At 35.9% G+C, this 12,127-nt stretch overlaps 2 protein-coding genes across 7 annotated transcripts in view; one reads left to right on the forward strand and one right to left on the reverse strand.

Moving 5' to 3' along the window:
* LOC134426653 (cytochrome c oxidase subunit 6C) overlaps window positions 1–12,127 on the forward strand; it is a 475,168-nt gene that overhangs the window by 236,506 nt on the left and 226,535 nt on the right. The window lies entirely within an intron of this gene.
* The window catches only part of VPS13B (vacuolar protein sorting 13 homolog B), a 429,375-nt gene that overhangs the window by 228,282 nt on the left and 188,966 nt on the right, over window positions 1–12,127 (reverse strand). For all 6 annotated transcript variants that reach the window (XM_063171820.1, XM_063171844.1, XM_063171830.1 and 3 more), the window contains exon 20: window positions 8,411–8,520. In XM_063171820.1, the coding sequence (XP_063027890.1) occupies window positions 8,411–8,520 (110 nt within the window). The remainder of the gene's footprint in view (window positions 1–8,410; window positions 8,521–12,127) is intronic.

Consider the following 12,127-nt stretch of genomic DNA (forward strand, 5'->3'; position numbering starts at 1 on the left):
ACATTAACATAGAATTATGGCATTGTCATGAGAAACGTGTTTTAAACTAATATTTGGAAATGTATAGAAGACAACTGGACACGCTGATTGGAGCACAAATATTTTGAAAACAAATGGAAATTAAATGCCAGATTCAGATTTGCACTTGTAATTCTTTATTTCAGTCCTGTTAGTCTGAGGAAAAGCTCTATGAAAACAAAAAAGGGAAATAAAACTAACTTTAGAGTACCATGGTTGCTAGCCAACCAAAAACAATAGGAATAAACCTGGCTGGTGAACAAAGTAAAATAATTATCTAAATGTTTTATGGAAACTGAAAAATTTTATACAGATATGAAGATCCAAAGACACTTATTAACCTTCTTTAAATTCCAAAATATAGGATGTATTTATATTTCTCCATTATTGTGCTTTTTCCGAACATTTTAAATACAAGATTTAACTGCTACTGATTGTGAACTGTTGTGATTTTTAAGCATACCAATAAATAAGAACCTGCTCAAAATGTGAAACTGCAGACATATACAAAACTACAAAACTGTTGGCACTGAAATTAAGTTTGAAGGACTGCATCCTTATTTTAAGATTAGACAAGAGCGATGTGTATTAGTCTACATGGATTCTGGAACAAATGAATGGTCTATTGGCTTTGTTGTTACTTTTTTAGTAATGCAAGCAAGAAAAGACAAAATTATTAAAAACAATTTGATCCACAATGTTGCTATACAGTTGGCCCCTAACATTTTGCTGTAACATCAGCTGCTATGTAAACTGCAGATGCATCCCAGTTGACAAAAGCAGAATAGTTCTACCACTGATTTTGCAGACGGTTATCATTTAAAGATGACAAAGTTCTTTTCTAAAGATCAGACATTAGGATTACACGCATCTTAATTTTTGTGTAATTCAATTTTGTTCAAATTGGAGTGCAAATGTAATCCATATAGTTGTGTAATGAGAAACCTCACACATTGCATTAGGAATCTCTGTGGGAAACAAATTCGTGTGAGGCGGGCAATGTGCTTGTAAATTTTCTCCAATAGAAAACAGATCACTGAATCGAGCAGTGTGCAATATGTGCACACATACAAAACCCCAAAACAAACAGAAAAATCATTTAATTGAAGGAGAATGGCTTCCAAACGCCTTCACCATTTTCCACTATAAAAGTAAATTAAAGTAAGACAATCAACTATTTAATCCTACTCCAGTGAAAACAATCCATTTATATATGCAGTGGTATGCAAAGTTAATAGAAAAATACTAATTTCAATGACAAACAGAACTCTAATCTCTCCTCTTCCCTCTGAACGTACAGTCATTAGCTTTGTCTCCAAAAGCACTAAAAAGTTTTTCTGGAGTACAGTAACATGCCACCTTGGCATACCCTCTAGTTAAAACAACAACAAAAATCCCCATTAGCTTTGAAAAGACAACCTTTACACCACAAAAATACTTCCCACTTTCACACAGAGAGGGGATCTGAAGTTTTGTAAACTTTCATCAGACATTTTACATTACTTATTCTCAAAATCTCACAGTTTATCTGATACAACTCTCATAAGGCATAGCCAGCTGCAGCTTTCTCATGACAGCAACTGTTGAGCCACAATTTGGCAATTGTGCGTGTAACACCACAAGAACATTGACTTGCCAAAGTGAAGCAAGAATTTCTGAAGAATGAATGCAGACAACACAGGACAGTACAAAAGACAACAGGATGGAAATACTGCCTGAAGAAGCTGTATCTATTTCTGAACCACTGAAGAAATGGATCAGCAAAATATAATAAGTTACACTACTAGTCAAAGAGTGAAAAACATCAAGGCTATCACAGCCAGATAAAGCTGGAAAAAATTATGACCAAATATTGAGTGCTGATCTGGACAATGAAACAGCTGTTTTATCTTTGCTCACTGAAATCAAGCCTGATGTTGCATTGATGACACCCAGTACAATCTTGTCAGGTTTTTGGCATGAGATTTCTGGTTAAAAGAATCCAGAAGATGAAAGATCAGCATTGAACTAGATGGAAAAGGATCATCAAGATTTGGGGTTTAGCCACAAACTGATGAGGAAATTATGGCTTGGGAAATAGCAGATGACAAGAGCCTCACAGCTGTCAGGAAAGGCAAATCTGATGGGAAAGGAGACACTGCAGGCTAGAGCTGTCATAAGCATTTCATCACAAGAATCCAAATAGCCAGCTACAAAGTAGGATGTACTAAAGCTTAAATACACCTACTTGGGATTGAGCTTTATGAATACTAATTGGTAATGTTGCAGAAGATGCAGAACATGTAACAAAGTTTGGAACTACAGCAGCTTTTATATGAGACTGTTTTGTTAACACAAAGTCAAAATCAGATTTTATTCTAGAATACTGACAGTTTTATCAATAATGTTTTGTGGCAATTATATACAGAATACTAGAATAATAACAATTCACATATTTCAAAAGAAGAAAGGTTACTATTTTTCAAATGTAATTCAGTTTTTAAGCAGTAGCTAAAAAACTATAGATAAGCAATCCTTTTCTAAATTTAATCTTTATTGGTACCAATAATCTGACACATTACAAACCATGCGAAGTATGTGTACAAAAAACACACACATATATATGCCATTTAAACATGCAAATAGATCAACAGATACCAATTTTTAATAATTTTTTTTTTTTACTTCAAACTATGTGGTCAACATGACTTTGGAAATGATAAAGATCTAAAATCAGAGAAAGGCTCAGAAAAATAATAGCTAAAAACAGCTTGCCAAAAATACAACAGGCCAAGTATTTCCTGATTTACATGGAGACATGCCAACTAACTAAACCTAAAATATCTATAAAGAGGACTAATTTGCCTTAGGTGAATTAATATTTCATTTTCCTTGGGATTTTTTTGTAATTAAATATTTTATTTCTGAATTACAATTTCCCACAAATAAGAGGCTGAAGAGACTGCAGGCAGATCTGGGAGCATGAGAAATGAGTTTTACAGAAAATGTGAACACCTGAACAGATTAATAACTTTCATTCAAGGGATGCCTATACAGTCACCTTCCTGAAAACAAACCAAAGGCAAAAGAATGTTCCAAGATAGGAACCTAAATATTATCACTGGCTTGTGAACTGTCAAATTGAAAAGCTTGTGCCCAGACATGAATGGCTGTCCTTGAGATAGATGGTACAGAAGCCAGCTTTCCCACGCGGTGGATGCAGCATGCACACAGACCCACGGTCACACCTGCAGTAGCTTGCAGCCAGCAAGCAGCAAGAAAAGTCAACAGAGTCTTTGGAGTGGGGATGGATGGCAGCTCTGTTCAACACATGGTGTTTATTGAACATCTGAGATCACTGTCATGCAATCACTACCTAGCTCAGAGAAGAATATTTACATTTGCTTACAAGACTGTCCAAACTGTACCAGAATGAGCTGTGACAGCAAGAAGGATCCCCCCTGCCTATCTTGTAACAAATTCTAATGACATGAAAAGGCAATCACTGTTTGATTACTGAATTACATTTAATTGTTTTGATTTCTAAGATTACTACTACACCTAAATTGCTTCAGAGGACTCAAATAAAGCAAGGCATTAGGCCTAGTTCCCAATTAAATAAATCAATGAAAATGCACTAATTAAAATTAACTGCTAAATAAAGAAGACTTGCTTCACCCCTGGGGTGCACAAAACCACCTTCTTTCCTGGCAGGTGGACTTGCTAATTTAGATGAAATTCTATGATTGTTTCAGGTTGGCACTTCAGGTATTGGAAAAGTGTTCTGCTGAAATAAAAGACTGATAACTGATTAGCTGTAATGTTTCCAAACTTATGTGGTGGATTGATGTCAGCCAAGAAACCCCTCATTTTCACCAATGAGAGCATTTCATCAGCAGTTTCAAGGGGCCTCTGAAAGCAGAAGTTACAAGCTTTCAGTTCCACGTAGCTTTAGTTCCTTAAGCAAGAAGCAATTTCATTTCTGTATCCTTCATAAACTTAAATGCCTTCATGGGGCAAGAGGTGACAGATCCTCATAGGGATAAACACAAAGTGCTTCTGACCTGCAAGCAATATCAGAAATCAAAATCTGTCATGATTTGAGAAATCTCTGCACACCAAGAAAGGAATTATGTTTACTATAGGAATATGCTTGTTTTACCAAAGCATTTCCAGCTATTTTTTCAAGGTAAACAAGGCAACACAGCTTTGCTCTCAACAGCCAGCTTTGCTGCAACATGGAATAATCCTAAATTTGGGTACTGAAACCTCCTCTTACCTTCTGTCCTTCATTCATTGCTGCTCATTATCACACATCTGGCTCTTAAAGCATCAAGGATGTGCAATATTCCAAAAGTCATTCTAAGACAGAACAATTTTAAGGATCTATTTGTTCTACAAGAGATTACTGATCAATAACAATAGAATTATTTCATCTTAGTCTAAAATTCTAGGGAGATCTCTGATGCAGACTTCTCAACAAAGTACCAGCTGAAGTACAACATCAAGATTGGTATTACCCTCAGTTCATGATGACCTTTCCATAAAGCAGTGAAAGGATTTCATAACACAGTAAATTTCCTAAGGTAACGGTAAAGAGAAAACGAGCAGAGAAAAAGCAGAGTTGAAGGAAAAATCACTTGATTAAATTGAATTGTTAATGACTGATTTTTTTAATCTACCTACACAGCTGAGCAAAAATTCTTGGGTTTGAACTGGGATACACAGTGTTCTATGGAGCAGATGTTCAAGAAAAGGAGAAATCTGGATTCTGAAATGACATTCCAGTGTTTCACAGCATGATGAATCTGGAAGAAGTGCAATGTAATTCTCTTGGTTGTTTTGATATATGACTAAGAACGTTCACCCTGACCTCCTGAGTTTAGATCTACTCTGTTACTGAAATGCTCCTTAAATTAGGTAGTAACACCTGCACACGTATGGAGCAGCCAAAAAAATGGACAGAAATATGAACAATACAGATCTACACTAGGCATCTATGAGTACATATTTTTGATAATTCAGTCTTTCCCTAAAATTACTCATTTTAGCTCATAGAAAAAATAATGTAAGAAAAGTATTGACAAGTTCCAAAGGCTTTACATACTGTACATTTGAGAAAGATGACAGACACTGATTTATAAATTTATTGCAAAAAGTATCACACATACTGACTGTCCCATATCAAAGTATAGCTAAGGCTTCTTATTAAGGAAAAGAAAGCCTTCAATTTTTTGTCTTGCAAAGCTAAGTATGGGCTTTTAAAAGAGAGCAAAACTAAGAAAATGGCATTGGTTTAAAGAAATAAAACAAGTCACAGCTGAAAAAGTCTTTAAAATAGTCATAATAAAACACTAAAGAATACTTAAAAATTACTAGAAACAAGGCCTTGCTGCCATAAGACTCACCAGAAAAAAAATCTTCCAAAAAAAGTCAAAATAAAATATTAAATTGCTGAAAACAAGGCCTCTAAATTTGGCTTTGTTTTGCTTTTCATTTGGGAGTCATGGTTAACAAGCTATAAACAGCATGAGTACAAGAAATCACTCCATAGTAGTATCTTCGCTAAATTCTGGTCAAATTAACCTTTCATAAGCATTTATAAAGAATTTACCTTCTCAACAGGGCATTCAGATTAAACAAACACAAGGGGTTTAGGCAGATAAGCAATTGGTGCACAAACTACTCCCATACTGAGTGTTGCGACACTTACAGTTCATTGTACAAAAACAATCCACACAGATTAAAGCACTCTTAAAAATGAATGCCAACACCATGGCCTTGGTTACCACACCAGTTGTACAATTCTCAGCTGCTGGGCAGCAAGGTGCAAAGAGAGCTTTGCCTAGCAGCAGTCCAACAGCAATAAACAAAGAGGGGCTGCATGTCCCCCCACACCTCAGCATGGCAGTCAGTCACTGTTCTGTTCCAGCTGAATAAAATGTCACTGAGGCCAAAGAGACATTGAAATGTCATGAGTTTTGTAAAAATGCAGCTTATTATGTTCCATATTTCTGACTTGTCATGCTTTCAGTTAAAACCAGTTACAACAGCCACAGTGAATATTTCAGCAGATATAAAATACATGTACTACCAAATTGGCACTATAAACCTAAACTCAAAATCCCAGAAAAATAGTTAAAAGGCAAACAAAAGTTAAGAAGTTCATATGTAAAGGTGTCTCATCTCTGTGGGGAACCAGACAATCTCAGCCCCATCCTGTATGAAAGCAGAAGTTTACATGACTACCGCTGTACAAAGAGATAAATTAATAAATAATTTCATTTAACTTATTTTATAAAGTACAAACTTGATAAACTCAAGTATAAACTCAACATTATGAGTTTAATGTGAACACAGGGCCAAATGCACTGAAAGATTTTCTAACTCTGTGTTTTCCGATAGAACTCACAACTCTGACTTACTCAAAATGATAGAGCAAAAGCAGTGTTTTAAAACTTAAAATGTCTAAATATTTAGGATCTCTGAATCATACAAAGAACTTCTAAAGAAAGTCTTGTCTTTTTTTTTTCCATTGCAATTGTGTAAGACTGACAGTTAGAACAGAGGAAGGTAAGAGCTTTACCAATCAATAACACTTTGACCATAACTCTTGCTTGAAAGCATTGTATCTTATGGCTCTTAAATGTTCAAAAATTAAGCATATAGAGCATTTTTGTTTGATTATACTAGTTAGATTATGGTAACAAGCCGAATTTTTCCAAAAAATATGGCACAAGGCCTAACTTTGACTAGAATTTTTATTCTAGGATAATTACAGCATTATATAAAGAAAAAAGTCAGTGGTTAAGTATAATTTTTTACAGGTATAGCTTCTTTTCACATAAAGTCTCTTCATCACTATTAAAGACAATTTAATTTGTACTGTTACACGCAGTTCATTACCACAGTCATGTTAACAACGCAAATGGTATGACATTGACAGTTGAGTTTATAAACTCATATTTAAAATAATTTCAAATTGCTAAGACATTTTAATAACATTAGGATTGTGATACAGTAATTGTAATCTGAAATAGATGATGAAAAAATTTAGAAGGCTGTATGAGGTAATGACATAAGTTATAAAATAAATACTTCAACAAAATTTGGCTAAAAATTTTACCAGTGATGATCAAACCCAGGGACAAACAAGTTTCCTAAAGTAGTCACTTAACCCATCTAGTCATCCAGTATCAAAAGAGAAAGAAAGCACTGACTAACAGCTGATTAAATACACTGATGTTAAAGACAGACTTTAATACAAACACTTAAAATAAGCAGGATAAGCAGGATTGATCACATTTTGGAAGGCTACATAACAATAAAATGTAGATAAATGGTTTGTTTTGCAAGGGACATACACCAGGAAATGTGCTGCTCCAGTTGTGATGCAGGAATGAAGAATAACTCAATACTCTTAAAAAAAAGAGTACATTTATTAAAACAATAATAAAGCTTCACTGTCACAATGAAGTTTTTTTGATGCTGGTGCAAACTGAGCTTAATGGGACTCAAATTAATGTTTGACAATTACTAGCTATCGAGGTAATTTAGACACAAGAAACAAATGCTTACAAGTAATGTTTATCCTCCCACTTCAGGGGCCCAGAATGAAACTCCTCTGATGTGCAGAGTGTTCTACAGTTATGAGACAAATATTGAGATTTTTACATTTGTCGCTTTATAACTGACCACTGAGAAGTGAGACAGAACATCACTGGTGACATCAACCACCGGTTTGATCAGCTATAGCACACTTAAGTTCTAGGAAATTCTACCAAACAACAGTAATAAGTAAGTTCAGTTTAAGGGAAAAACAGTGTTCTTTTCAGGTCAGGAATATGTGGCATGAAAATCAGGGTTAAGAACATGTCAAGGGAAGCATTGCCCCACGCAGAGCCCCAGCCTCAGCTGCTTCTATCTTTGTCAAGCACATCGTATGCAAATATGTATTTTGACATCATATACAGAATCTGCTACTCACTTCTGTCAAATTGTGAACTGTATGGCTCATCTCCTATTAAAATGGGGTTGATTAAGAGTGCTGACTTTATAACCAGTGATTACAGTTATTTGATAAATCATGACAAATTTTAAAATATGATGCACTATTTAGACTCAAGGCTTATGAGGTCTCAGTAGATAAGAATAATTGCAAAATAATATTCCTAGAAGGTGATCACAAACACATCTTCTTTGTTCTTTTAATTAAAAATGAAGAAGTTGTGAAATTAAAATTTTAATATGTCAACTTAACATTTTAAGTATTTCAAAATAAAATCAACAGTACATGCAACAAATCACAAGGAAGCAGTCACAAGCTACAAATACTTGGAAGAATGCACTATTTGGCATATATAGAAGTGAAAGCTTCGCCTCTCCCCATCCCTTTTCCTCCTAAAATACATACCTGCTGAATGTGCCTGCTGACTCGTTTCTGAGGTTGGTAGATAAGCCACGTATACAGGACTGGATCAACATTAATTGCTAATCCTTGTACACTGGACAAGAGAACAGCACCTGCACACCATAGAAAAAAGAAAAAAAAATTAAACTATCTGCTCAAGAATCTCCTTGTATGTATTCAGTTTTCTTGCAAACAAATCCTCTTTAATGAAGACTTTTATTTGTCTTGGACTACATATATAATAAATAATAATACATAAAGAATAACTTCAGTAACATATTCAAAGTGAGAAACTTACCAGTACTATATGCACATACAAAGAAATGCAGCAACTTGTATATTGATTTATTAAAACTTTTTGTCAAGAAAAATGCTTCTTTTCACAAAATTGTTTATGCAACTGAATACATGCAATACCTTCCCTCAAAATCTCAGCCAACATTAACACTCTGCAAAAAATGAGTCAATAAAACCCTTGACAGAATACAATGCAGGGAAGAATACAATGCATGACTCCCTACAACCTCAATTAAAAAAACCCCATGGTCTAGGACAGTGAGTTCTTTTAATAAAGACATGCCTACTTCACACTAGCTCCGCCCAAAGCTCAGGACAAACATTTTTCAAGTAAACATGGTCATGAATATTCTTTACAGGATGAGTTAGGCAAAATAAGGCAAATATTTTAACTGACAACACTGGCAGCCTCCATACTGTGAGCTCTTAGGATTTTCCTAAGCTTTACAATACACCTTATTTTCTTTAAATGTCACTTTCTAGGACCTAGGATTACAAGACAGGGCTACGTTATTTCTTAAAAGTAAACTTCTAGTTTTCTTTTGTGAAGAAAACCTCACATGGAAAATGTTAAGGCTCGAAACAGGAGAAAAACTACATCAGTTCCTAGAAATATTAGCATATACATCAAACCATGCACACTAAAACCCTAATTATGAAGCACTATCTCCATTAAACCTGCATTAAAAATCTGATTATACACTGGTGAGGCTTTTTTCCTAACAGAACAGAGAATGTATCTATTGCAGCAGAACATAATTACAGAGCTGTTCAAATCAGAAGCAAATGGGTTCATGGAATACAAACGTAGCAACTATACTGAAAAAGTGTAGCAACTAGTAGTAGGCAGTTATCTTTTCATATAAGCTTTGCATTTTTACTACAAATTAATACATAAAATAATGAAAAAAGTAGCAAAATAAATTTAAAACAGAAATCCTGATTACTGGAAGTTCCCATCACCAAATTCCACAGAATTACAGTAGTTCTATAATACCAAGAATCGTAGTGCCTAAAGCAATATACACTACATTTACTCTGTGGTATACAATGTAATTATGCAGCAATCTGAATTTAATAATAAATTCAAATACATTCAGAAAGCTTGACACACAATTCAATGTACTTTCCAAAAAACAGTAAAAGCATGTGCCTCAAAAGACACATCAGCAAAACTGTAAATGGGAAATTAATGAAAAAAATATAAGTTATGAGTTTATTGTATATAACAAAATTTTAAAGCCAACTGAATTCCAAATGGCAGAAGACCCACCAACCTGGGGTGACACAAGCAAAGCCTGATGAGCACAATGGGAAAATGGCAGTCAGGAAACACACAAAGATAAATCATCTGCCTAGCCCAGGCTTGGAGCTGGAACACACACTGTGAGGAACTCCTATATACAGACTAGTCCATGTGAGCTGAAGGTTTTAAATGTCAGTAATAAACCTTAGAAATAAATCTGCAGTTAAAGGCAAAGCCAATGTCAAGTATAAATGGGTAACATGCAAGCAAGAGCAGTGAATATGCCTTGTGGCAGGATGTGCAGGAAACTACAGAAAGGAAGCAAAAGGTAACAGAGGATTGATAAAATATATGTTACAATCATTATCTTTTATAAGATATTTATATGCCAATGTAAAAGACTCCTGCATCTTTAAGAGACACAGCCTGTTGTCAGCAGTCCTTAGTGAAAGGTTTAATACACATGTGATACAGAAAGTGGGAGACAGACCTCCCAATGAGTGCAGCACAAAGGCAGCCTACAGGCAAAGTCAACAGAAAATCCCACATTTCTAGGAGACTCCTGAAAAGAAAAATACAGTGTTACTGCAGCACATCATTCTAGTAACTTAACACTTGATTACTGAAAAAAAGAGCTACAACTTAAAAGTTCAATACAAGTAAGTCAAGCTTTGAACTGAAATTCTCCTTTCCCTTCAACGAAGTCAACATTAGCACAATCCCATAAATTCAAAAGTAAGGCAGCACAAATAGCAAACATTCCTCCAGTTATCTTTTGATAGCTTGTGCTCAGGATATTAAAAAAATAAAACAAGCAAACAAAACAAACCCAGCAGAAGTACTCAGATAAGCAGTTACATCATTTGCCTTTCAGTTTGACTGTCAGGTAACTTTAGCTTCCTACTAAGTCACCTCTGTCACACCAAATTACTGAAATTTACTGCTGTGTTTGCTACTCAGCCACTATATTTAAGGGCAGTTTCACCTATGTAAAGTTGTTTTCCGTGTAACAGCTTTCTCCAAAATCAGCATGAATTAAAAAAGTTTCTCAGATTTGCCTCCTGTTTTCATGTCAAGAAATAAGAATACTCCCAAGTTTTTAAGGAAGTTTTTACTAATTTGAGGATCAAGCTTGAAGCTGGTGGCAGACTCCTCACATGCCTAAAACAAATTTAAAAATTGCTATTCTGTCTCCATCAAAATGCAATGCTTGAGTTCCCCGGATTTCATTAGGATTGTGGAGAACTTTCTTTTCTTCCCCTCCCCTTTTTTCCTTTTAATTAAATTTACATTTCAGAAAAAATGCAGACCTTATTCCCATAGCATACTAGGGTTTCCTTTCCAGATCTCAGCTCTGGCCAGAGTTATCTATTACATCTTTCTAGCAACAGATTTGAAAAATAAGTATCGGACTCAACACCGTGTAATCTTTAATGTTTGAGAATTTCCTGAGTCATGGTGTCATTGGCCAGGCTCAGCTTGGGCAAATAATTTCCTTCCTTCACAAATTCCCACTCTCTCCTGAAGGAAGAGAAGACAGGGAGGCTGCAGTGAGGCAGAGGAGGATGATGAAGGGAAGGCAGCAGAGCACAGCGATGCTTGGCTCTCTCATCCTGTGGATGAGCTTCCTGCAAAGTCTCCTTGGATGATGACAGCTGCAACAACAGCACTTTTCTTCCCAAGGGAGGGGGCCCTGCAGAAGATAACTGGGGCCTCCAGCTTGGGCTGGCCCCACTGCCACCTCCTCCCACTTGGAGTGCTGAGCATAGGCTGCTGGAGGAGCAGGGACGACAGGGGTCACCAGCCTGGGGCTCCCCCATAGAAACTCAGGGGAAAAAAGTGGGGAAAACAGGTAATGTGGTACACTTCTGGTGAGGTGGGAGAGGACACCCACCCTGGCAACACAGCTGCAAAGAACAAAAGCCAGAGGGAAAGGCAGGATGGGTGTAATACGGCAGAGTCCAGCAGTAGAGTTGTGGAGCTGAAGAATGTTCAGTCATTACATAAGAACAGGGAAGGGTCTCAAATATCAAAGAGACACAAGAAAAAAATGAAAGAGGCAGGACAGTGAAAAAATAATGTGGAAGTGAAGGAGGACCTTGGGAAGGAGAAGGGAGGTGGCAACCCTTGGCAAAAAACACTTTTTGGAACTGCAAAAATCTTGTGAATGAGTAAAC

The sequence above is a fragment of the Melospiza melodia genome, chromosome 1 (genome assembly GCF_035770615.1).
Source record: "Melospiza melodia melodia isolate bMelMel2 chromosome 1, bMelMel2.pri, whole genome shotgun sequence".
NCBI lineage: Eukaryota > Metazoa > Chordata > Aves > Passeriformes > Passerellidae > Melospiza > Melospiza melodia.